Genomic DNA, 27,844 nt, shown 5'->3' on the forward strand with positions numbered 1-27,844 from the left:
GCGGATAGGGCTGCTATCTTGTAGATTAATTTCTACTGGTCTCCGAACTTGCCAGGATCATTATTCAGTCGCTTGTTGCAAGACAGACGTTGTTTGCAGACGTTCATTGTAAGACCGTCGCTGCAGCGTTGACTTCCAACGTTTTTACTGGGGCCCGCGGGTTCGTTAAACTCACGTTGTTTGAGGCAGTACATTTCACCTTCTCCACTTTCTTGATCTTCGCCTCAGCTTCTGGTTTGAGCAGCTACAGGGTATATGATGGTTAGGTCTTTTTTTACACGAGTTTAAGTTTGTCGAGACATTCATTTTGGTATATTGATGTGTTACAAACTTTTGGTCCAAACCCAAATATGTATGTTTTCTTTTATAAATAATATTAAGAACACATTTAATACACTAAAAATATGCAGCTTCGATCAATGGTCCGTCCTTCAAATGACGGAATACCCAGATATTAAAATTATCCATCGTGTGCTTTTTGTAGCACATGCGGGCAAAACTTTTTACATTTTTTTTTACTTAAACAATTATAAAAAATATCGTTTTATATCTTTTTTAAAACATTTGTGTTTATTGCTCTTTTCAAAATGTATTGTGTTTCAAATGTTGAGCACATTGTTCCAAAAAAACAAGGATACTTATTAGTAACTATCATTAATACATAATACTTTTTAGTGGGGGAGCATGAGAAAGAGTTTATAAAACGTTAATAACAACAACAAGAGTGATATATATTAATTCGCTTTACAATATAATAAAGACGAAACAAACTTATGTAAACTTATTAATAAAAAAATATAATATAATAAAAATACATTTTAAGACATTTTTCAAAATATTCTTTTATAAAATTAAAAAAAGGATTTCTTTAAAGCTAAAATTTGAGATGTTAGAGAGAGTTATATTTTAATTAGTTTCTGCCACAACATGAATGAATGAATAATGAGTTTAAATTACTTCAAACAATAGAAAAATCGTTGAATAACGAAGCCTATGTAGAGATTGTATTTGTATGTTCATACGAATGAACCCAAAATAATTTTTAAATTATAAACCAGAAAAATTAACGCTTTTAAAGCTAAGGGTGGGGGAGTTAACAGAGATATATATTATGTTTGTACAATTTGATTCAAAATTAATAGTGAGGCCTTTGCCACAAATCCCTTAGATACGAACATTTATAAAATAACTCACAGAAGTATATGTTCCATAGAAAGTTTGTTTAAAGTCCGTTTACACAAGATCAAAAGAAAATTTGTATAGACGATCTAAAATAGTCCATAGACGATCTATAGAGAATATCAATTGGGAATATTATTAATAATTCATCTGTATAGATGAACAATAAACTACTTCCCACGAACAAGAGAGTGAACCTAAACTCTACATACATAGGTGTTGTACTCTTACGTTTGAGTAAAAGATTTAGTTGTGCTTTTATGTTGTAAATAAAAGACTTATTGATAAATTAACAAACTTAAGCAAGATTTATTCTGTTTAATTCTGGAAACTGAAATACGTTACAATAGTTGATGTGCGTGTTAATACTTGTGGTGTAATACAATGACTGTGTTGTCTGAATGACTGAAAGAGACTGACTGAGTGAGAAAGAGTATAGCATGAGGGTAGCAAGTGTGTGTGTGTATGTATAATAACAATGATGCCTAGTTTCTGATTGTTTACAGTAGAACCCTAACAATAGGAGAGTTCGAACGGCGTGTGTAACGGCACACTATCTAGCGAGTTAATATTAACTGCGGCCAAAAATAGAAGTTGTCTTAGGTATGTGAATTTTGATCCAAGCAAGTACTATTGTTTACTTACAATCTCGAGGACAAGTAACTGGATTGGTCGGTCCACGTTTTGATCCCCATAGAACTGTACCATTCGCCATTTTTTAAATTGATATTTATAAAAGTTCCTGCTTTAAAGACAGGATTATTTTATTTATTTTTAATTGATCCACAAACATCCCAAATAGTCTAGCAGACTTCTTATCTCTTAAGACAAGATTTTTAGGTACTTAATAAGCCCACAAATATATATGATAATCGGTCCCTTCGTTAGTGGACACCGCAAAACGTTTTTTAAGGGTATACCTTAATGAGGTCACTGAAAAGAAATAATAACTGATTAGGGCACAACCTTTTTTAAAGAGATATACCCACATAATGAAAAGAAACGAACGCAGTATTGGTTGTTTTTTCAAAACGTTACTGTTGTAATGACTACTGCGAGAGCTATCCGAAATAAAGTTTAAAATTTATCCACCTACACGTCAGAAGCTATTCGTAAGGCTTGCATCGCTTCATTTCTGGTAAAAGAATAAAAAACGGCCGAGACAAATTCAAGCTAGGTTGTCAATTTTCGTTTATTCTTTTACTACAGCAATTTCCTTTTAAAAGTTATCGTGCCCATCAGGATTTTATGGACCATTATATCAGGAAGCATGGACTTGCCCACAAGAAACATTATATAGCTGTAAACAGGACCACAAGAAGTAGTTTTAGTAAATATTTGCAAACGAACCTCGAACAGCCCTTAAACTGCACTTAAATAAAAATGTTGAACTTTTGTGATGTTGAGTGTTTGGAAGAAATTTTACGATTCCCAAAGTTTCGGCCAAATTGGATCCTCAATTCGTAAGTTTTCGTACTCATCATGCATTTGAATTGTTGCCGTCAGTTATTTAGAACTATGAACTTGTCCCCAAAAAATTGTACTTTCGTAAACTGTTCCTAAACTGCATTAGTGCCAAACATTTTGAAAATTTTTGGGGAAGGTACCCAAAGGTGTGGATCGATGTAGTTTATATTCGAAGCTAATCTATATCTGAATGGAATGATACGCTGTCCGTATTTTACCATTCACCATTTTACTGAAAAATTTTGAACTTTTGTGAGGGAGGTACCCTAAGGAGTGGACCGATATGGCCCATCTTCGGGTACCTCCCTCACAAAAGTATGTTTGGGCAAAATATTACGAAGTACAAAATTTTGTTTGTATCGCTTAATCTGTTCGAGAGTTATAGTGCGCACCAACCACCAGACAGACGGACAGGGCTAAATCGACTCCATATTTGTCGACCAAACCTATTTGGGGTCTAAACCATTATTTCGATGAGGCACATTTTTGGTCGCATCAAAGTGTGCATACCCTCGTTAGCCTAAAGGCTGAGGGTATAAAAATTCCCCTTTTGCTATCGAATGCATTTTGAAACGAAAAATAAATAAATTTGGAGGTGTTATTGATAGAAATTTTACTTTAAAAGTTAATTCTAAGAAAGTCCACATTTAAATATAATAATTACTTTCAACTGTAAAGCAAAATTGTTATCGAAAAATACAAACAAAATATGGACTCAAGCTGAAAAAAACACAAAGATGAAAAATACAAACAATAACAAAAGGAAACTTACGATAACGGGGGCAATACTTATTGATGAACTTGTTCACCTTGGATTTTCATGATTGTAATTACTTGACGACATTGGTATAGGGAGAGCATGTTTGGCTGTGTTTTTTGCTTGAATGAAGACACTCGTAAGTCTAAGTCCTTTTCCAAGGATTGCAACTGCCAATGGAAATCTCAATTGATATCAGATAATTTTTATGGACTGATTTATGACATCGAATGGAAGCTACATCTCTTGTAAACTGGCATAACAAATGATGTACATACTTACATAACCAAAATATACGAAATATTTAAGGATTCTTTTGACATTACTTTTGGGAAGAACTTCTTGATTGTCCTGTACAATTGACGAATTAAATCATTACATTGTTTGTTACTCTGACAAAAAAAAACAAAACTAATGAAATGTCAATATGCGAATATAATGACTGAAATTGGACTAGGATGGATTAGGGGAAAAGTGTTAACGTTAATTGCAAATATATTCAACTGTAATAGGTGCTGCCATCTAGTTGATTTCAATACTTTGTCTTAGAGTTATTCCAATTAGCTTATTTTTTTATTTCTTCATTGGTTTTTTTCTTCTTTTTTGTTTACAATATACGACAACATGTTTGTAAAATCATTTCTTTTCTAGGCTCATAAAAACGATTTTCTTTTAAAATCAAAGGACGTTTCACATTACCATCATCATCATCACCATGACCAGTGTTTTGAACATCACCACCATCATCACTCTTAATTTTATTAGCAAACGAAGCATATTGATTGTTTTTCTCTTTTCTTTGCAAGCAGGTAATTTGTTCATAAGGCTTTTTCTTAAAACTATTGGCACTGCATAAATGGCGGTATCTTTTTAAAAGAATTTTAAGTAATAACGGCTCAAGGGACTTTCCATTTTTCATGATGTTCTGGGAAAGACAAGAACTTGCATGTGCCATGGGGGATGGATAAAGAAGGGTAACATTGCAGGCGCCATTGGTTATATTGGCCACAATAGAAGAAGGCATTTTCTTAAAAGATGCATCATTGACATTCTTCGCATCCTCATCATCACCAAGATCTTCTCCATTATTCTTCATTTCCTTCTCTTCACTATTGTTGTACCGTCAATTTATACGACTACCCAGAAGACTTTTACTATTATTAAAGTAAATATTACTCATACGCATGTGTTCAAATGTCAGCGGTACACCCAAACGTTGATCCCGCTTCTTGTAATATTCATTGAAATCCAAACGTATACCAAACAGTTGTAAATTATGATCATTATTTGAATTGAGAGCCAAAAGGAAGCAACGCACCGCTGTTTCATAATCACCACCAATATTTTCCAGCGACTTGTGATAACTACTCAGAGTTTGTTCAAAGATTTTATGTTCTTGATCTCGTTCCAATTTCTTCTCTGCCGTAACACCAAATTTACCCATTTTCTCAGATTCCAGAACGTCTTTGTCGAATTCTTTACGTGAGTTTAACTCACGAAAGCATAGCTCATAGAATTTATCTTGCCAGACTTCTAGACGAACAATAGCTTCATATACCGTTTCCATGTTGTGGCATAAATCACCAGAGTTAGAATCTAGAAATGCTCCACATTTTATTGTGCTTAGAAATTCATCATGGGCATTGAGTATATCGTCGAGGGCTTTGGCATTTTGTACCTTTTCTTGTAGTTCAGCCCAGGAACATTCTATAACTTCGAATAATATATAATATTGCATTTGATGTATAAAGTGAATCATTTCGGAAGTGAATAAATGGAGACGATATAGAACTTTATCCAATTCGGCTGCCATCGGTCGTAGGGGCTGAGAAAGAAAGAGAGAGAAATATAGAGGAATGTTGGAATAAGTATGGTCTGTACAAAATAGAAAAAATAATATTCACGATTTTTAGATTATTGTCTGTGGATCCTGAAAAATATTTTGTTTAAAAATGAATTCGCCCTAGCGGTAACAGTGTAGACGTGATACATTTTTCTCTTTTGGACATCATATCTAGCTATATGTTTCCAACGATGTTCAAGATTTGCAGTCAGGGTGAACCGACTGTATTCGAAGGCTGTCTCAGGATATTGAAATTCTTAAGAATAAACAAAGAATAAGTCACACGAAAGACTCTCGCCACCTAAATGAAGGATGTTTTTTTCTAAAATTAATTAATCTTTCTTTAAGGATGCAATAAAACTATGTAAATGTTATATTTTTGTTATGGAGTAGTTAAATTATATTAGTCTTTTGTTTGTTTGTATTTGGTGCATGTATGCGTTATCATCAAACGACCGATTAAGAGCCGGTGAACGATTTTGATCCGAATGTTTGAACTGGACAGTGAACTATGAACTAGATTACTGACCTAGTTCAGTTTAAAGAGCTGAGCTATTGAACTAGATCTTTCAAATGAACTAGATTGTACAACTCTACTTGATATACGCACTGATCGGATGGATAGCGATGGATGTTTGCATCGCGCGGAGAACTTCATTCCTTCTTCTGGTAAGTAATACAGCAGCAAACAGAGAGGATTGGAGATTCTTCCTTAGTTCGGCTTATGGAACAAATGTTCTGTAAAAGGCCAGCCAAGTAAGTAGTAAGTAAAGGACAATTCACAGGATATTTACTATCCTTTGAAGTGTAGTCTATTCATCCCTATTTTGTTGATCCAATTGAATCGTTACATTTTTGCAAACAAAAGTAAAGTTCTATGACAATCGAATTAAGATTGGACCTTTAACCTCTTTTGTCAGAAGTCTTACTGGTCTTCTCACAAAGGTCTATTGATATTCTCATCTTGTTTTTTATGAGAAGTCATCCTTGTCTTCTATTAAAGACATTGTGGTCTCTATGGGGAATCTTACTGAGTGCTCTGTGACACAAAATGGAAGTTAAGATCTGGGGGAGGAAAATTCCTTTTGGAAATGAAAGCCCCAATTGAGAACCCCAAAGGATCCCATAGCTGAAATTTCTGAGTCATGACATAATGATTTTTTTTTTGATTGACCCCCATCAATCATTGAGAAAATAGTTTTATATCTCTGTTTGGAGATATTGTTTCATCATTTTTAGATGACATGTTTTCAGTTAAATGGAATGAGGAACCTTTCTGTCAAATATGTTGTCCTTCTAGCTCAGTTTCTTCCATGTCCTTTTTGTTCTTGAACTCAAAATGTAAAACAAAATTAAATTTTCTACAAAAATGTTCCACCGAAAATTATATGTAGGTTTCTCATATCCAAGAAATCGACATTGTCACGTTTTCATTGTCCTTTATCAGTTTTACCCGTTACTTTCTAAAAAAACCGTATGTTTATGTATTTCGGAAAATTTCGCATAATCTATTAACTAAATATCAACTTATGATGGTTACGCTTCTGAATTAGGCATCATAAATTCGTTGTTGGTTAACGGCAGATTCATTCCGCTATAGCTCAGAAGTCTGACAAACGGTGAATCTTTCTTCTAGGATTCATTATATACTCATTGAGGGTTTTAGATGTAGACATTCAAATAACCGGATCTGTCCGCCAGAGACAGATATAGTTCAAGTGTATCCGAGTTTTCTTCTTTCCGAGTTTTGCATATACGAAATTCAATGAAATACATAATCATAACATTTTCATGAGAAAGGATCGGTTAAAAGTGATAAAGGACAATGAAAACATGACAATATCGATTTCTTGTCCTAGTGAACCGACCCTACATAAAATTTTCCTAGTAACATTTTTGTACAATATTTTCATGCACGAAATCTCATCGTTTGCTAATTTTCAGTTCTAGAAAACATCCATCTGCCTACGTGCTGAGTGGTGTACTCAATAAAATTATCCACACCAAAGTTCAAAATGTGAGCGCTAAATTTTAGTTTAACGGGTGATCCCTACCTATAAATTTCAGAAAAAAGTAGAAATTACAAGTAGCATAGAATATGTGGTCAAATTTTTAAGTCGAGCGGAACAATATTGCCTCAGTATGAGCGTTGGACGGGAACAATTTATTTTATTTTGTATGCAGCATATAAACGGCCACAAAAACAAAAATATATGACAAATGGTTTATTAGTTTTCAAGATAGAGTTGGCACCGCAAACTGCTTTAATAAAAACAAGGTTTCGTAGATGACATCAAAACTTGGTAATATTTTTCTCTTTCAGACGAAGAAAAAAAATCTGCCAAAAAGTTACGTAGTTTTCTCCGAAAAAATCATGAAAAATGGCTTTTATTGAAATTTACAACTGGGGGTCTCCTTTTGAGGCTAAGGACACTAATATGTTGGCATACATCCAGCTTAAAACTTGGTCGTGAATTGCTTATACAGTCGGACCTCGATTATCCGTAATGGTCGGGACCGGAGGCATTACGGATAATCGATATTCCCGGAAAATGGAGTAAAACTGTTTCTCATGTAATTTTAATAAAAAAATATGCATTCTGGCAAATATTTTTAAAAAAATAACAGTTATGAACTTTCTATATGGAACCATCACTAACCCGGGATAATTGTGCATCGGCCGAAGCCGATAAGCCAACCTTGCACAGACAGAATGCCACTGAGGAGGGTACCACGACCAAGGACTCGGGCGACAAAGTTCCGACAACGACCAAGGCTTTGGACGACAAAGTCCCCACTAACCCAGGAAACACAGCAGGTCGACTGACGATGGATAAAGGGGCTTATCGAAGGTCCTTGAACTACCTTAGGAAGTGCATCGGTATGGAATCTCGGCCATCTCGGTAAGGGACTGCAAGTTAATCAGGATTAATCTCAGGGTGGTGAGCAAATTCGAAAAGAAGTACCCTCACCTACCCAGGAGAAATCCTGAGATTGATAGGCTCTCCCTTATCCAGATGGTCGACAAGATACTGCTGTCAACGTCATCATCCACTCCTACTACCTGTAAAGGTCAAATCAAGAGTGATGGTGAATTGATTCAGCCTCCAGGAAAGCCTGCATTCCTAAGTAGGAAGCCCCAAAACTCAGAGGAGGAGAGAATTGGGATGCCTGTCCCGACGACGGAATCTATACCTGCGAGTGTAGCACCTTCCAACCACTCTTCATCGAGAAACCCGGTGAAGAGGGTTAGATCTACGGAGGAACCACACCCTAAGGCCAAAAACCCCATCCCGAGACAGGACTCCAAGCCATCCACCTCCTCTGTCCGTTACCAAGGGAACAAGAGCGAGAAGTTCACTAATACTAAGGCAACCTCTAAGGCCAACTTAAGTCACAAGGTGACTCCTAGCTCTCCTCCCAAGAATAGCGGGACGGGGAATAGAAGGACTGTCAGACCGCTTGTGCCAGATGAATTGCGCGTAGCGGTCATCGACAGAGCGGATCCTGAATGCAGGATCAACGACAAGCACTGGCGGCTGATTGAAAATCAGCTGCATGAGATAGTGTTTGCTGGCGAAGGGGAGCCTCCCAAGCACACACAATTCGGCAGTGCAGCTCCATTCAGAGGCGAACAGAGGAGAACAAGGAATCCTTAAACTTCCTTGTTAACACAATAGACGGCCTTGGTGAACTCTGGAAGGGCTGCCAATTGGCGGCTGTGGGTGTAGACGAGATTCCCAGAAGAAAGGTATTGTCGGCGTGGGTACCGCCGCCTGCGGTGGACCCAACAAGGATTCTGACAATACTTGCCAGACAGAACCCTAACCTCCAGACCAGCTCATGGAAGCTCATCAGCCATAGTCCGTAGGGTGAGGGTATTGCGATAAGGGTGTGAATTGACACACAAGGGCAGGAATACCTGCGGGCTCGAGAGAGGAAACTGCACTTTGGCCTAGGATGGATAAGATTCCGTCTAGGTCAAGATGCAAGATGTGTCACAAAAATCTACCATCTTTGCGTCAATTTACATGCCATATGAGAGCCCTGACCCACCCGGCCAACACGTGGAGAGACTTGTTGAAGAGATGCGTAGCACCTGCCTCATTATCTTGGGGTGCTATGCCAACGCCCATCACTTCCACTGGGGTAGCAGTGACACGAATGCACGAGGTGAGTCCATTTTCGAATTTATCTTAAAATATAACATAAAAATATGCAACAGGGGAAATTAAAGCACTTTCCAAAACAGTATCAGGGAGGAAGTTATCAATAACCCTCGTAAACAAAGACGATTCAAACATCACTGACTGGAAGGTATCCGAAGATTGCTCCTTTTCGGATCATCGGAAGATACTTTTCAAAGTCTCTGTTGATGGAATTCGGCAACCACCACATAGGAATCCACGGAAGGCCAATTGGGACAAGTGTACGGAGTTAGCAACTTCAATGCTGGGGGTACCCTGTCATCCTACAACAGCCACAGAAGTTGATAACTCTGTGAAACATGTAACAAAGGTTCCGGTGGACAGCTATGAGGCCTCCTGCCCACAAACTCACCCTGGTAGGAGAAACCAACCGGCCTGGTGGTCAAAAGATCTTGCCAATCTAAGGAAGTTTAGTAGAAGGCTTTACAATAAAGCAAACAAGTCAAAGTTTTCAACCGATTGGGAGAACTACAGAGTATCTTTCAATAAATACAACAGTGAAATTCAGAAGGCTAAACGCAAATCCTGGATTTGCTTTAGTGAGACGATAGAAGGAGTAAAGGACGTGGCTAGATTCCGTAAAGTACTATCAACGGACCCGAAAACCATTGGTAGTATTAAACGTGTTGACGGCACATGGACTAACTCAGGCCTAGAGACTCTAGTTTTCCTTGCTACCACTCACTTCCCTAATTTCACGGATGTATCAGAACTAACTGACGTTCCAACCATACATAACCATGCCACCGTAGATGCAGATGTGAGTGCTATTGATGAGATCATCAGTCAGCCAAAAATAAGATGGGCCATAAACACATTCAAGCCCTTTAAATCACCCGGACCAGATAGAATCATACCCGCAATGCTACACAATGCCTTGGAGTCACTAATTCCACATCTGGAACTTATCTTCAGGGCTTGTCTGTATTTATCGTACATACCGGTTCTATGGAGGGAAGTGACTGTGGTATACATCCCTAAAGTGGGGAAGTAAAGCCACACACTTCCAAAGACTATAGACCAATTAGTCTTTCCTCCTTTTTACTGAAAACTCTAGAAAGGCTGCTAGAACTTGGCATTAGAGCCAAGTTTTCAGCCACAGACCTAAGTTCCGCCCAACATGCCTACCTAAAAGGCAAATCGGTGGAAACAGCATTAAACGAGGCAGTTGGACATATTGAGAGAAATATGGAGGGCTCGGACTATACGCTGGCGGCATTTCTCGACATAGAGGGGGCCTTCACTAACGTTAGACCCGAATCCATACACGACGTCGTCATCATGTTCAGCGGAAAGTTCCCACACACTCTATCAGAACTCTTGCAAGAAGCTCTAGTCAAATTATCTAACGGTCGTCCATTGGATTTATACGACCATTGTCCGCCCAATTCTTACATATGGCTCTCTGGTATGGTGGAATGCCCTGAACAAAACGACATATCTAAACAAACTAAACAGCGTCCACAGAGCGGCATCACTTCTAATAACTGGTGCTTTGAGGAGCACTTCACAAGCTGCCTTAAATGTGCTACTAGATCTACACCCACTGGACCTAGTAGTGCAGGAACTGGCAGCAATGAGAGCCCTTCGGCTGAAGGCCCTAGGTTCATGGCGCAGTTCCGAACACGGACGAACTGCAATCTTACGTCGATTCGGGCTACCAGCGGCCTCGTGGAACATTAGTGACTATATGTCACCACAAATGTCGTTCGAGGCAACGAAGGTGCATATACCCCATAGGGATGATTGGACACTTAGCAGCCCACCTCCAGACGGTATAGAGATTTATACCGATGGCTCTAAGATGGAAACAGGCACAGGAGCAGGTGTCTATAGCAATTCCCTGGATCTACGTATTTCATACAAGCTGAACGAATATTGTAGTGTCTTCCAGGCTGAAATTTTTGCGATCAGGAAGGCCGCGGAACTGATTAACAACATGAGAGGGGACATATCTGGACCGGTGACTATTTATGTTAATAGTCAAGCGGCCCTAAAATCTCTCAGGTCCCTTTACATCAAGTCCGCGGCAGTTCTGGATTGCAAACACGCTTTGGAGCCACTAAAATCAATCGTCACCTTATGTTGGTTCCAAGGACATTGCAACATCGAAGGAAACGAGGCAGCCGACGAACTGGCACGCTGTGGATCGGAGTCACAAACCATTGAAATCGACTACTCCATCAAGCAACCACTGTGCCACTTCAGGAGGAAGATAGTACAAAAATGTCAAGAAAAATTCTGCCAACACTGGCAAAACTTGCCCAGCTGCAGCACATCAAGGGCAATCTGGCTTATCCCGTCGAAGACAAGAACCGCCTCACTGCTCTCAATGAGGAAACCAGACCTGAAACTAGCAGTGGGGATCATCACGGGTCACTGCAGAACAAGATCCATGACGAGTAAATGGGAAGTAGACTTGGCCAACTACTGTAGGCTTTGCGAGGATGAGGAAGAAATAGAGACGATTGAACACCTTTTATGCCGCTGTCCTATGCTCATTTCCAGAAGACTGTGTACCATGGGGGTACATACCATCCAATCATCAACAGCATTTAGCCAAGCAGAGCCGTCGGATATACTTTACCTTGCTAAAGGCCTGAAATGGCTCCAACGTACTGGTAATGCGACAAGCACCACCTCTACACAGTAGCATCGTCAAACGCATTCCAACTACATCTCACCCAATTTCACCACCTCAATACTAACAATATTCACTATATATCCGTATCTAATCAACAACATCACTACAACTATAGTCTCACCAACCTCTTCTTACCGTTACAGACGAACCGCTAATTGCTTCTCATCCACAGGCAACACCTTCACACCACATCACTACACCTATGGTCTCATCTATACACACCCATAGTCTACATCCTCAACTTCTCTCTAACACATGCACATCTAGATGCACATCTAAATCTATATGCACACCTAAATCGCATCCATAACCATCAACAATCACCACCACTAACTAAGATGCCGAACAGTCGCATACACACCAGCCCAGAACCTCCAGAATCTACATCCACAACCACATCACCTACAATCTTCATCTATACATAACTATAGTCACACATATGTATCTACATCATACCATAACATCTTCAACCAGTTTTCAATATCCAGGATGAACACAATGGACCTCAAGGTCTCCGAGTGGAGTGGCTGACCATACAGCAGCTGCGCATCCTATAACCTAACCTACTATAAAGTTTAAAAGATTACAACTGTTCTAAAATAATTCATTTGTGCATTATTTTTGTCCATTGAAATTTGGTCGAATAACTTATAATCCAGCATCAAAAAATTTTCACGATTAATCGATGTAAAATAAACCAAAATATCTGTGTTGTCCTCTACCGGATGCTGGAGGTTTACGGATAATCGATTCCCGTATAATCGAGGTTCGACTGTAGTCTTTTTTATTTGCATGTAGTCCTTGCGATTTGTATTGCCCCATCATTTTCACATATTTTGAAGTCTTAAAGATCTTCTCACGCGGAAGAATTCCGTCCAGAATATACTCGTGCAAAAAAAGGAAAACCGTCAACAACTTTATAACTTTGCTATTTGTCATGTAAGATTCGGTAGAAACAGTATTGATATGTTCGAATGTATTCGAACGAATGCCCTTTCTAATGAATATGTAAGGAAAAACTAACACATTAGCCCATATAGGCCAAAATATTGGAAAAAACTAAAATTTTGTGCACATTTTATTAATTTTTAGTGGTATAGGAATTCACTCTCGGAGTCGGAGTCGTGAAAAAAACTCGCATGGAGTCATCCTTCCTCAGTACGTTTTAACCATCACAACGGTGCAAGCTGCAGTTGCTGTTGTTGGTGATTAGCAACATGGAACCTACGTAGAAGCATAGGTTTGGTGCTGAGTTGGCAGCCGCTGGACGAAGCATTATGGTTTCGGGTCAATCCGGTACGAAAGAACCCGCTGCCGTGGGATTGTTGAGCTTGGTTCCCTGCACCGCCGCGACTATGATATTCATTACAATTAAATTGCAAAAAGGATACATTTTCGGTGATTGGAAACGCAACGGTTGTATACTGAAGTAGTAGCCGCTGCCTCGAACACGGGTGTTATGTGGTTCCGAGTCAACCCTGTATCGAAGAACACGCCGCCATGGAATGGGTTTGATTGGGTGATCGTTTTGTACATTTTTGTATGGGCCCATTATAACTACATAGTGATTTTATATATTTAGTACATCCCGATTTTACCTACTTAATGAATAATGACCCTTACCAAATACCGTTACAAAAGAAAAACCTAAATTTGAAGATTTGCTGCTTTGATAAATTGATTTCTTGTTATCAGTTTTTGTAGCAAATCCATGATTTGCAATTTTATGACTGCAAAATTCCAAGCTATTGCAAAAATAGATTCCAATAATTATACCACTCAGTGTTTATTTTACTTTATAGCAAAGAGAAACAAGCTTGGGGGTATAACGTTCATTCAAAATCTGATGATTTTATATAATAAACAAGAACCTTACTACGAAACTTTTATGGCAGTGTTGGTGTTGATCATTCATATAAAGACAAAGGTTAATCTCAAAAAAAAAAAAAAAAAAAAAAAACTTTGAAATTTTAGTTAATTTTTTCTGTTTAGTGCAAGAATATTTAGCAAATCTTATCTATGAAGCATATGGTTATTTACATATAATCTATATTCGATTATCAAACATATTAACAACACCACCAGCAAATGTCAAAAACAATAGAGCAGCAAAGAAGAACATAGAGAACCAGGGAGAGACCCCTAATGTAAATGACACATAAACGAGAGTAGAGAGCTGTTAGCCTCCCCAATAAAGATAACATAACAGCTGGCCCCAAAGTCTGATAACATAACATGACAGTCAAAGAGTAGAAACTCTGTTAACATATAAACGACGGAGAAACGTTACCACACATCACATTGAACATTCTTCATTCAAAGAGTAAGCATTACAATCAGTACAGGGTGGTGGTGACATCTCTGTGTGTATATAAAATTTATAAAAGAAAAAATATAAAAACGTGAAGTGTTAGATGCCATACACAAAAAAGTGAAAATTAATTCAATATATTAATCACTGTGCATTTTCTGTTATACATTCCAGTTTGCAAGTATACAAATTAAAGAAAACAACAACAATGGCCCTCGCTTCTGATGCTATCTTCCAACAAATCATTGATGGCCTTAAGGGCAATGAAGCCAAAGCCAAGGCTGTCAACGGAGTTTTCGTGTACAAAATCACCAAGGATGGCAAAGTTGCCAAGGAATGGAGTAAGTATTAATGACCCCAAGAACAGTTCTAATGCATGGAAATTACCTGGCGTTTTCATGGGGACAAAGGGCGTTTTCAATAGCCGTTTTAACATACACATTTGCAATACTAAACAAATACTTCGCACTAATAGTCTACACAGTTTGCTTTTAGTAGTATTGTTTCATAAATGCCATGACTAGACAATATTTGCTTAACATGGAGGAGAAATTGCGTGCTGTATAATTAATACTGTTTCTGTCTTCTCCCATTTCAGCTTTGGACTTGAAGAACGCTAAGGTCTATGAAGGCCCAGCCCAAGGTGTCAAAGTTGATACCACCATCACTGTTGGTGATGAAGATATGGTTGATATTGGCAGCGGCAAATTGAACCCCCAAGCTGCTTTCATGAAGGGCAAACTCAAGATTGCCGGCAACATTATGTTGACCCAAAAATTGGCTCCCTTGTTGCAACAAGCCAAGGCTAAGTTGTAAATCTTCTTCGAAGGCCGACGACAACCACAATCAAATACCTGCTGCTTTAAAAATTCCTTTCACGTCTTTTTTTATATAAATATAAGTATAATAATAATTTAGTATAATTAACGTTTGTAGTGTTGTTTTCTATGAAACAAAGAATACGGGATAATGTATGTTGTGTATTTGCAAAGAAAAATGTTGATGTTTTATATGTAAAATAATAAAAAAGTATAATTTTTATACAAAAAACGAAAACTACAATTATCTAAAAATACATTGTACTTTGATATGTCGCAAAGGTAAAGTACGCAGATAAGTTTTTTTCGCTCGACTAGTGACCACCAATTAAAAGGGATAAGATTAGTAATCTTATCCATTGTTTTTAGATGATAAATCAAATATTTTTGTATAGACTATAAAAAGTATGTTAAATCAGTTTGGTTAAAATATTTTGGAATTGTTAAGAGAAAAGAACAGAAGGATGCTTCACCATGTTGTTTCCGTTTTGGAGAATATAGTTTCTAGATTAGTAATCTTATCCATTGTTTTTAGATGATAAATCAAATATTTTTGTATAGACTATAAAAAGTATGTTAAATCAGTTTGGTTAAAATATTTTGGAATTGTTAAGAGAAAAGAACAGAAGGATGCTTCACCATGTTGTTTCCGTTTTGGAGAATATAGTTTCTAGCATTACCCTTCTATAAAACCTTTTTTTCTAATATAGAGCCCACATGTTGTTATTGGAATGGTCGGAGAAATATTTCTTCCGATCGCAGTAAACTATTTCCATTAATAAATAAATAATACGGCTCAGTTTGCGAAAAAAAAAACATAATATTGCTGTCACATGAGAATATGCGTTCATTAATGGACTACTAAAGCTAAGCAATACAGTTCCGACACAGCAGTTCTATTCCGGAGATTTAAATCTCTTAAGAGAAATTTGCAGTTCATCTCCCTTTCACATCCAATGAAGTCGACAAATTATCGACAAATTCAAACTAATTCAAAACCCTTAATCCAAACCGCATTTACTTGAGAATGTTAAACAAACTCGAAGCTATAGGTTATATTACCTGCCTACCTAGTTGATGATTCCAGACATTTGTAATATGGTTCTATAATTCCCTACTTCTTCATACAACAAAGCGATCGTTGCTCATGCGGATGATTGCACGATCATGATGTCAGACCATATAGTTGAAGAAGACAGTTCGGTTAATTTCCGATACGCAACAAAAATGCGTTGTTTCAGTTTTTGCTAAAAGTCCCCATCGATCCCATGTTTGCAAAAACAGATATTCGGGGTCAAAGGTCAAAATGTAGGGATTTTTAAGAGTTTTAATTTTTTTTTTCTTTAAAACGGTGACTAGAGCAAATTTTGTAGACAGGAAGATTGTCTACAAGTTGGACCTTTATAATTTTTTCCTAGAAGGAACCGTTCTTGAGATATAGCGGTTCTTAAAAACACATCATTTGTATGCACTTATAAGAGAAATACGGACATATTCCGGTGAACTGGCTGAAATAACCGAAGTAACCGGGTCTGTCCCCCCAAAAAATAAAATATAGCCCTTTTAACCCACATGTGTAATCGTCGAAAGCCCAACGGGAACCACCCCAACTCTGCGATTTTTTTGATGTTTTGTCAAAGGTAGGGTTTGTTGCGCTGATTACGGAAATGTACAATTGTCATGTGCGGCGGATCCGGTTCGCCGGTTATTTGACCCGAAAGGCCAGATTTAAAATCGGGTTAGACCCGGTTCTACTGAACCGATTACTGCAAAGTGGGTATCGTTTGAAAACTTATGGAAATACCTAACACATGTCATTGTGGTTTTAAACGGTCGACCTCATTATGTTCTTACGCGGATTACTTCTTAACATATGTAATTTGGCACTTATATATCACGATATCTCAAGAATGGTGACTCCTATTGAAAAGTCATAAAGATCATTCTTTCCACCAAAATTCAGCTTTGTGAGAATTTCCCCCTTTATTGACTGGACTAACGGTTCCAATTTTTTTTTTTTTGCGTTAGTTTTCTAGATGTAGCTTATTTTTTGTTCGTTTTAGAATACAACACTTCGCATTGTTTCTACATTACTCGATAGGAATAGGATGCTTACGAGATTAACAAAGCAGCTATCGTTTCGGAAGTCAGCCATCTTTCTGTTTCATTTCATTCGAGAAATCTGCAAACATGCACTACTAAATCTATTGTCATATACTACTAACGTAAATGAGATCAATAATATCCAGGTCAACGACAGATCAATTGCGACCAACTTTTCAATTATCTTTAAGGTCACACTCTACAATATGTGCTAGTCATCCGTTACAGTATTGGAGGTGCCTGCGAATACAATGTCAGAATGTCGCACTGAGAATTGCAACATAAGCATACTTTCGTTGCAGTAAAACACCAAATGGTTACCGTTAGAGTCATTTTCACAATCACTAAAATAGAACATCCGTGCCCAGACGTTTTAAGAAGGATCTAGGTATAAGGTAGTCGAAACTATCAGAAACCCATTATTCCTCAGAGTCCGTCCTTAACAGATTGCAGCAGAGTAACCAGAATAGACGTCACAACTACTATTTTGAAAATAATTACGATAGTTTTCGATTGTTGCTAATTGTGGATTAGACTTTCGCCGTTTTCGATTCATGGCTGGTATTTCAGGTTGTAATGTAATCTGTGTGAAATTTCTCTATCAGCGATTGATCACTTGAGATTAGATATACATTTCATTCTAGTGGTTTGTTAATCTTTGTATACGGCGTTGAAAGATATGGTAGGTACGTTTTTCATTTAGGAAATATTCAAAGTTCATCAGCGCATGATTTGATAAATTGGATCACTAAAAGTAAATGGAACAGCAGACGCTGCGTTGATATAACTGCTGCAAGGTGTTATTCTCCCGGGTTTTTAATTTAATTTAATTTAATTTTTATTTGACAAACACAGTAACCTAGCCCATAGGGCCATGAGCGGTTCCAAAAACAGCTATACAATAACTACTCTCAGATACTTATATCTAACAATATTTCTTAGCATATCATGAATAGAATTAAACATAAATAAAAGCAAAAGCATGTAAATTAAGAAATGAAAATATATAACAAAATAATCATTAATAGAATCAGCTATGCAACAATATATCATTACAAACTAAGGCAACATTTGTGAACGCTGTATTTGATTACGATTAAAATGAGCACATAATTTATTCTTGTAACATTTTAAGGAGGAATTAAATGTCTTGAGGCATGGTGGCAGATTGTTATAAACACGCGAAATTCTAACATAAAACGATTTTTCCAAAAAAGGAGTCAACTGCGGAACAATTATCTGTTTGTTCCTCTCAGAACGAGAAAACGTGAACAGACTCAACACACATAAAGGGGTCTTCAACATAAAAACCTTATAGAAGAATAACATAGACCGCAAACTCAAAAAATTTTCAAACGTGCAGCCAAGAAACTCTTTCACATAAGGAGATATATGATCACGACGTTTAACACAGAACACATATCGCATAACACTATGGAACAAAAGTTTCAACTTACGCAAAGCACAACCCGGACTACCCCCAAAAATCTCAACACAATACAAAAAGTGAGGCATAATCAGTGCATGGACCAACTGAATTCTAATGCTCTTAGGCAGAGCTAAGTCCAAACAGTACAACTTCCTTAGAATAAAGTTCACCTTGGACACCAAAGAATTCACATGCACATCAAACACCAAACCACTATCAAGAAACAAACCAAGACATTTCATAGAGCTTACAACATTTATAGGAGTACTATAGATGGAAACACTTATTGAATCCTCTTGCATGTTTCCGAAAAACATAACTTTAGTTTTCTGAGTATTAATGGAGAGTCCATTGCAAGACAACCAAGTAACCAGCATATTCACAGTAAAATCAATCGACGACTGCAAAACATCCAAAAACACAAATTCTCCTTTAAACAAAATTTGCACATCATCAGCAAAAGCAAACGACATACAATTCCTACTATTAATACAACTCAACAAATCATTGACATACATCACAAACAACAGCGGGCCAAGAACAGACCCCTGAGGAACACCACTACTCACTGGAAGCATACGAGAAACATTATTTTTACAACAGACGTACTGACGTCTATTGAACAAATAAGAAAAAATTAACTTGCAAGCCGCATATTTTTGCATATTTTTGGTGAAATTTACGATAATATCAAAGCTTTTATTACAGCAATAGCAATTACATGGACGCAGACGAAAACCCCATCGCCTTATTTTTAAATAGCCCACTGGTATCATGAGCTTCATTCCTTGATGCGGTTGCAAAGTGGTAATCTGATAAGCCTTACTAAGGAGCTTGTTTCAAAATATCATTCTCTTGAAAATTGCTTTGGTTGGAGTGGACTACTCAAACATGAAACTGGCTTAGATGTAGTTGGTTGTGGTCCGAACAGAATTTAAATTCAAAGACATCTTTATCTCCGATGGTCACAAAATCAATTCAGATGTCGCCAAGATTGAAGATTCGACACCGAAGATCAAACAACTACACCGACGATCTACTTTCATCCTATATGTACTTTTTGTTTAAGGATTCTGTCCTAACCAAAGGACATATCGCTCATTTACTCTAAGAGTGACACATCTCAACAAATCAAGTTCCGAGAAAAACGCGTTTTAAGTTGGAGATTGGAAGTTGACTTCCCAACTTAAAAAGATTACTACATAAAAAATAAAATAACTAGTTGGACCCTATTAAGCAAACAGGTAGCCAGAGATAAAATCGACCAGGGATTGTCCCACCAGAGAAACAACTCCATGCATACAAATAATTACACCAAGACCTCGTTTTTCACTTTTAGTTAATACCAATTTTCACTATGCGTCGCTCGATTTTTGATGTTGCGTTGTTTTAAGTTTGAGTGTCTAATTTTTTATACTCTCCACCATAGTATGGAGGGTACATTAAGTTAGTTTTTCCGTTTCTAACGCATTGAAATAATCATTTGCGACATTATAGAGTAGTTATATTCTTGATCAGCATAAAATCTTGCTATCTTCCGAGAAAAGTAAAATGATTCCAACCAATTACAAATGGAATAATTCGAATTTCAAATATAATAATTCGAATTACAAATGGAATAATTCGAATTACAAATGGAATAATTCGAATTAAAAATGGAATAATTCGAATTAAAAATGGAATAATTCGATTTACAAATAGAATAATTCGAACTACAAATGGAAAAATTCGAATTACAAATGGAATAATTCGAATTATAAGTGGAATAATTCGAATTGCAAATGAAATTCTCGAATCGAATAAGGAGCCATTTCTTAGGTAAGAAGCCTTAACATATTCTGACGAAACCTCTATCTTCTCTGTCATCCTGTAGATCGACTACATTGTCAATCATGCAGCAGTCTAAAGCCTAAATTTTACGTGTTTTTTCAGCTACTGCCAAACAAACTGAAATTGCAATGTGTTTCATTCCCAGCAAAATAAATTGGAAGTAGTGCAATGTAGACTAGTTCTTTCACGGCATGTTTTTTTGCAGTTCAAACGGAGTCGTGAAAAAGACACTCCATTCCTCACATTTTAACCGCATTTGGATGCAATCCAAAGAATCACATCCATTTGTCACATTTTAACAACATCCGGAGGCAGTTCAACGGAGTCGTGAAAAAGGCACTTCAATTCCTCACAATTTAACAGCATCCGGATGCAGTGCAAACGGAGTCGTGAAAAAGGCACTCCGTTCACTACATTTTATTAGCAGTTGTTAGAGATCGCTACATGTACATAAATAAGTTTGTACATATCTACAGGCAGCGGAATACATTTCCAAAAAGAGATAATCGTGTTAACATTTCCAAACATTTGTTAATACAAACTAAATAATATTTAATTTGTGAAAATTTCCCAATGGAGTGCTGTTGGAGTACATGTCGAAATCTTAACTGGTGATGGGAAGACAATATCAAACCCATTTAGCAGATGAAGCAAAAGCACTTAAGCTTGGATTAAATGAAGAGCGGAGGAAACACACATGTTTGCGATTGAATTCAATAGAGAATTTTCATAATTTGTGTTAATTTAATAAAGTTAGTTATTAATATTTTTGTTTCACACAAATAATAAATGCATTTTATTTTGTTATTCAAAACACGTGCTCTGGACTGCCTCCCATTCTACCCCAAAGAGTCAGTTAAAATGCAGTGCCAAAGGTTCAGTTAAAATGCAATGCCAAAGGGTCAGTTAAAATGCGGTGCAATGGAGTGCCTCTTTCCGGGGTCACTCCCTTGTAAAAACCATGAGTGAAAATGCATAATTTGATGCACTTCCAAATCACTTGTACATATCATTTAACTGCCTCTTTGGAGGCAAACTTTTCGCTGGGTTGGGTCAACCAGTTATAGTACAAGTTTCCGCGGGAATGAAGTATGTAAGTGCATTCTTCGAGTTTTTACGTACTTTCTTCCTGATTAATACAAGATGAAAACCATTCATTAAACGATTATTTCTGATTTAACAAGTTTAAATTTTGGACACATCTAACAAACACACATTTAAAAAAATTTGATATCGTTTGTTTGAACTTACCTTTGAATTGCATTTCTGATCCTTCCATATTTTCGATGACAAAACAAATTCCATATGTTTCATACGCCACAGTGGCTTAAACAAAACTTGATAAATGCGCATTGAAGGTTCAAGCATTGTGGCCAGAGGACCCCTAACTGTATACTGTAACGATAGAATATCCCAACCAATATCACCATCACATGGTGACATCAGTCTGACATCTAAATGATTTAGAATTTCGGGATCATCATATTGGGCATTGGTTGAACGTATGGCAGCATCCATAATGGAAGACAAATCATAAGAATACAATTCTTTGGCGGGTTTGTCTAGCTCCGATCTATAGAAAACAAATAAAACGTACAGAAATTTAAGAAATCGCTTATAAACGCTATGTAGCTTTAAATTACTTTAAGTTTTCCATTAAAATGCCTATAAAATCGCCTTGTCCCAATAGCAAATAGCGCCGCATAGCCTGCAGATGTTCCAGTAATTTATGCGGACCCATAACAATGTCCAACACACGTTTGGAAGTATTCAAGTAAATTGAATCGATGGTTGAGTGGAGTTTTGTATCCGCCACAGCAGAGAAAATATGCTCAGCTAAAAGAAAATAGTTTACAATGAAGACGGGGTTTTAAATGGAATAAGCGAGGAGTACACACCATTTTCCTCTATACACTGCCTTAGCTCATCCCTTCCCTTTACCGGTTGCTTGTCTTCGCATATTTCACATAGAAAGTTAATACTTTTACCGGTAACCAAAATCTTGTTGGCCATATCAGTGGTTACAAAGTTTGGCAACATTGAGGAGCGCACTCGATACTTATCGTGCCACAGGCGATCCGGTCCCACCTCAACAAAACATTCAATGAAAAATTCACCATGGGGATCGCAAATCTCACCTTCCAGCAGCCACTTGGTAAGCATTTGATAGAGAGGGCCACATATTGCCATCAACAGTTCCTTGGCCAAATGTTTAACCATTGGATTGCCACTGCTGAGGAAGCCATGTACTGTAGATGCCAATGCACCACCTTTCTTTTCTTGGCATGCCTCTGCTACGGCAGCCAATAACTGTAATCGTTGCAGTGGATCAACAGACCACACCAGGATCTTCATTAATGTCAATCGTTCCTGACGATTTGAGAGGGTATTGTGTAATGCACTCTTCTCAATTTGTTTTTGTTTGTTCAACTGTTCTTGCAACAATGCAACCATGCCATAATACTTTGTCAATTCAGCTCTCAGAGCCGATATAAATCCCTGGCCCATTAAACCCAAAGCACACAAACCACTTTTCGTGTCTGTATATGATTTAACCAAATCATGATAATAACCTAGCTCCGCTAGACGCAACATCATACCAGCCTGTACAACATTCAAATTTTTGGCCTTAACATCTAATTTAAATTTGCCCGAAACAACATCTTTCTTCAAATATTTTCCTGGTATTCCAGTAAAGGCATAAATGACATTTTGTACAATATCATCATTGACATTGTTTTGTGTTTCCAACATTTTTGTCATATCGGTGGGACCAACGCTACCAGCTCTCAAGAAAAATGGTGTATTGCCTGCTGTTGGTATCATGCTCGCCGCGGGGTGTGGTGTTGTATCGTTTTCTGAACCACTATGATTTCCTGTTTGATAATTAGACTGCCTTAAAACTGATATTTTGTGATTGATATCTGTGGAATTATAAATGCTGCTGCTGGATACCTGTAAGACAGCAATAGAGAATATTAATTGGGGGCTATTTTACATAATGGACATCTTACCCCTCCATTTGCCAAACCAAACATTGGAGTTGAATGTTGTGTCTTGTGTAATGTGTGACTTCTTAGTGTTTGTATGGTATTATTTGGTGGCAAGGAAGCATTTGGATTGCTATATCGTGTGCGTGTTTGTGTCGGTGCTGCAGCTGAATTACTGGAAGAACCATTTTCCGAGTTGTATTTTGAGTCAGCCATAAATAGGAGAAATGTCAGCAAGGCGTTGCGTTGACGAGTTTCTAATTGCTGCAAAATGAAGAGAACACAAAATTTATGTGGTCGTTGATAGCCATATATTAAGAAAATAATTTAATAGTTCAATATTCATTATTCCCCTCAACAAACTTTAAGAGAACTGATTCGAAAGTTGTTGCCAACGAGGTTTGGTGAAAACATCGGTCATTCCTTTTTACTTATCCATTCTTGTTGCAGCAACAATATATATTTCCCTTAACTGTCTTCTCTGAAAAGCATCAACATTTTTACAAATTGGGAAACGCATGAGTGTATTTAACTGAACCCATTGAAAAGACACAGCGTTCGCCTTGACAGATAGCGGAGGGGGACTGCATCGGTGTAAAAGCTATTCGAATATTTCTATCAGATAATGGAGATATTTCTGATGTTTCGGAGGTGGAAAGATTATGGCAGAGATCGCCATATAGATCAACAATCAATTTGTCTATCCCACGACATTCAATCCAACCCAGCATCAAACCTATAATTTTACGAAGGTTTCCATGCTGCTACAGTAATTACAATCAAATGGACAGTATGGCCCTCACCTCCTCGTGATTTATATCATACATAACGATCTAAGGGCTTGGGACATCCGAAAGCAGAAGATACACATTTTCGAAAATGTCACTTATGGGGCACTCTACGGAACTTGAAACTTTGTCGGAGTCTAGTGTTTTCTATGCCCACAGACAGTTTGATAATTGGATATAAGAGGCTGGAAATCTTATATCCACAGGGTGGTCGAAAATTTGACTGTGGATCCGATATCGTGAATAAAAGTCTACCACACATTTATCCATAGTTTGAGAGGTACTTAAGCGTTCACAGGTTATCTATACACGTATTGCACTGTAGCTCACCAATCAAACTGTTGACTTCCGTTGTCATTTCCCGATTGTGGGTTATATAAATGGGTTCGAATGTTAAGCTTAGTCGCCGCCTCTGTAGAGAAATTCTGTTCCATGTTCGATATAAAACTAGCAGCTATAAAGCGATTGATTTCTGTACCGTTGATGTCTCTGAAATAATTCGCTAGTACCCCAAAATCTGAAATGTTCCCTGTACCGAGAAGTCTTGTCTCAAATGGAAATTGGAACTTTGTTCCAAAATATCGCATCAAAGAATCCGTTTGCTACTTTTCCGTACAAATCTGTGGACGCCACTACATTTCCCTGGACTTTATTCATAACTGTGATGTTGGCTTAAATTCTACTTTAGGAAGGAACATTCAATTGTCAACAATAAAAGCGAAAATGGAGAGCTATGCGTTGTTTACTTACACTGGATTTTAATTGTTCATTCAAGTTCAGAAACAAAGCTGCATTGTTTGCCGAACTACCATGGCCAGTGGATCCTTTTAAAATGTTTGATGACTGCGTTGTGCCCGAGGCCTGGGCTGCATTTAGATGTTGTGTTATTTTCGTTAGCAGCGAAGATTCGTCATAGGGCATTGTTGAGCCTAAAGCAGAGGGGCAATTGGATATGTACTGGGTTACATGGCGTAAAATATCCCCTGCAAAGAACAGAAAATAATTAAAAAAATGTCAATGCAAAGGAGACCGGAGACCCACAAGATAACCTCAATATAAACAAAGGCAGAAGATGTATTTTCCAAATTTTGTGGCTTTTAAAATATCCTCGCAATATTAACACTACTTTCTGTTTCAATTGTTTCAATACACTTTTTTCTAAATTTTCAAAATTATAACAAGTATTTTCGTTTAAAACTTACTATGATTCCCTTTGGCGCCTGTAAAACTTTTACACAAACGTTCCAATAGCTCATAAATATCTTTATAATTGCTGCGACTTCCTGTCGATTGATTTATCCCCAATGATGGGGACGCTGATGTTGCATTAAAAGACATTTCTTCTTATCTTTTTCTCCTTTTTTTGAGTATTCTGAACAAATTAAATCAAGGCGCATCAAATAGCTTTGTTGATCTCTGTGGTTGGTGGTATTCTAATCGTACACACAAACACACTCACACCATTAAACATTCAGTTTACAGATTCGCAAAAATGTAGTTCGTTTTCTTCAAATTGTTTGTTCAAATCCCATAAAAATTTTAAAATTTTTGAATTCGTTGTTGTTGTTTTTAATTATTAATTAATTAATTAAATAAGAATAACACAACAAATGATACACATTCCTTATTTAGGGATTCGCAAGTCGACTTGCGGTTAGTCGACTTTTTGATTTGAAATGTCAAAAAATCGAAGTCGACTTTTGGTCATGAAGGTTCAGATTTACATTCGGCAAATTTTTTTGCGTAATTTTTCTCGTCCCCTTTTAATCTTTGGTCTGTTCCAGTACTGCAAGAATCTGCTAAGTTTAAAGCGGCACATACACTATCAAATTTTGATGTCAATATTTGTAGTAGTATGTGTAAATTATTCAAAATATGAGAATGTGTGTGAATTTTATGGATTGAGGAAAATCGAAATAGTTTTGATTTTCAAAATGAAACCCAGTCAATCTGATGAATATGGTTTATTTTCAAAATTGCCAAAAAGCAATATTGAAAAAACAGAAAATTGTATGTGTGAAGAAATAAAAAAATAATAAGACAATAGCCCTGTTCCTTTACGTGCAAGAATCTTCAAGTTCTACCACTTTTTACTCGAAAAGCGTTCCTTTACTTCAGACACCATACAATTCATATGGTAGCAGTTTACAACTTTTGCTATTTTTGCCGGTTTTACCATTTTCAAAAGTAAAGGAACAGGCCAAATATTAAATAAAAAATTTAAGTTCATTCAAGGCATATTCATATAAGGTAAATGCATGAATTACAACAACTAACAAATTTACAAAAACAACATTGTTGTTATAGAAAATTTAATGTCAAAGAAAATATTGAATAAATACATTTTGAAAATCGTCTAAAATAGAACAAATTTGAATTAAAATGTAAATATGAAGCATTCAGAACTGTCGTAGGTCATAATTATTACAAGTTTACGAAAAAAATAAGTATTTTATGGTAGCAAAATTCGAAGTTTCAAATTTCATGAATAGACCCTATTATGTTTGGTTTACATTCGGCGTCTTTTCGTGATTTCGAAGGCGTTTCGTGATTTCGCGCGGAATCATGCAAAATTTATCATGATTTCGCATACAAAAATGAAATCATCTTATTTCGTGATTTCAGCGAAATCAACATCGAAATCACAGTACACATGATATACAACCTTGCTTTTGCCTAAAAAAGTACCAAAAGTTGCAACACTTTTCACGTATCACAATAAACAAGGTAGATGTGCGAATTGCTGGAACAAAATATGTTAATATCAAAATTTGTAAACAACGTGAAAAAATATTAAATTACATTGTTACAATGCTATTTTTCATTGTGTTCACGTAGTTTTTTTAATGGTAATGTTAGAAAATAGACCGAATTGTCAAAAATTGCTTCCCCATACAAATTTCTTAAAAAATACGGGAACGAAAAAATGATGGAAATTGCAAAAACTCCAGCAAAAATGCCAAAATCAGCGTATTAGCCATCGTGTTCAGATGCCAAAATACATGCTGCTAGTTTTTACTTGGCCAAATTTTTATAGCAGAAAACAGGAGAAGAGGCTTTTATTCAAAATCAAGTGCAAGTCTTGCTAGATTTCGGAGTACTGGAACGCATTTCTAGCACTAAACGGGGAAAATACTGCAAGTAGTAATATTTTGCAGTTTCTGAACACAACTTTTATGTATCAAAATTTATTATTATAATGTCTCAACGATAAAATCATTTTTTAGTTTTAAATTTCTTAGTATTATAAACAATTAATACGATATATAGATAATTTTACGATCATTTTCGAAATAAAGCAGTAAAGTTCTATATTGTCGTAAATTTTTGATGATTAATTCAATTTACAACAAATTTTTTCGAAAATTCATGTTCGATCAGCTGCGCATTTGCATCTACCTTGATTAGTGTGATATGCTTGAAATCAACAAAAAAATAAGTGTAAACACCGGGGTGTATTTCAGGATTTCGTGAAAT

At 36.8% G+C, this 27,844-nt stretch overlaps 2 protein-coding genes across 4 annotated transcripts; one reads left to right on the forward strand and one right to left on the reverse strand.

Annotated features, from left to right (window-relative positions):
• Positions 1-3,948: 3,948 nt before the first annotated feature.
• On the reverse strand, positions 3,949-26,343 carry Grip91 (gamma-tubulin complex component 3). Of its 2 annotated transcripts, none has more exons than XM_073973977.1 (7): positions 25,570-26,343; positions 25,118-25,350; positions 23,604-23,843; positions 22,488-23,544; positions 22,233-22,425; positions 21,841-22,162; positions 3,949-5,228 (listed from the first exon to the last, which is right to left on the reverse strand). In XM_073973977.1, exons 1-7 carry the CDS (start codon positions 25,703-25,705, stop codon positions 4,527-4,529), a joined length of 2,883 nt encoding a protein of 960 aa, XP_073830078.1. In that variant the 5' UTR covers positions 25,706-26,343; the 3' UTR covers positions 3,949-4,526. The 2 variants fall into 2 exon arrangements, with proteins under 2 accessions (XP_073830078.1, XP_073830079.1); XM_073973978.1 differs by having other exon boundaries at positions 25,409-25,572.
• On the forward strand, positions 14,282-15,465 carry LOC141397550 (peroxisomal multifunctional enzyme type 2). Of its 2 annotated transcripts, none has more exons than XM_073973980.1 (3): positions 14,282-14,421; positions 14,584-14,750; positions 15,008-15,465. In XM_073973980.1, exons 2-3 carry the CDS (start codon positions 14,618-14,620, stop codon positions 15,223-15,225), a joined length of 351 nt encoding a protein of 116 aa, XP_073830081.1. In that variant the 5' UTR covers positions 14,282-14,421; positions 14,584-14,617; the 3' UTR covers positions 15,226-15,465. The 2 variants fall into 2 exon arrangements, with proteins under 2 accessions (XP_073830081.1, XP_073830083.1); XM_073973982.1 differs by having other exon boundaries at positions 14,418-14,461.
• Positions 26,344-27,844: the final 1,501 nt, after the last annotated feature.

This window comes from Musca autumnalis, unplaced genomic scaffold (assembly GCF_047663935.1).
Source record: "Musca autumnalis isolate F117 unplaced genomic scaffold, ASM4766393v1 scaffold_3, whole genome shotgun sequence".
NCBI classification, from domain to species: Eukaryota; Metazoa; Arthropoda; class Insecta; order Diptera; family Muscidae; genus Musca; species Musca autumnalis.

What these genes read in the sequence shown, in the direction of transcription:
- LOC141397550 (XM_073973980.1), top strand. Translation starts at nt 14,618, where the DNA reads ATGGCCCTCGCTTCTGATGCTATCTTCCAACAAATCATTGATGGCCTT. An exon ending in CAAAGTTGCCAAGGAATGGA is followed by an intron (nt 14,751 to 15,007) that starts GTAAGTATTAAT and finishes CTCCCATTTCAG; the next exon opens with CTTTGGACTTGAAGAACGCT.
- Grip91 (XM_073973977.1), bottom strand. Translation starts at nt 25,705, where the DNA reads ATGTCTTTTAATGCAACATCAGCGTCCCCATCATTGGGGATAAATCAA. An exon ending in TTGGTTTGGCAAATGGAGGG is followed by an intron (nt 23,545 to 23,603) that starts GTAAGATGTCCA and finishes GCTGTCTTACAG; the next exon opens with GTATCCAGCAGCAGCATTTA. An exon ending in ATTTTAATGGAAAACTTAAA is followed by an intron (nt 22,163 to 22,232) that starts GTAATTTAAAGC and finishes TGTTTTCTATAG; the next exon opens with ATCGGAGCTAGACAAACCCG.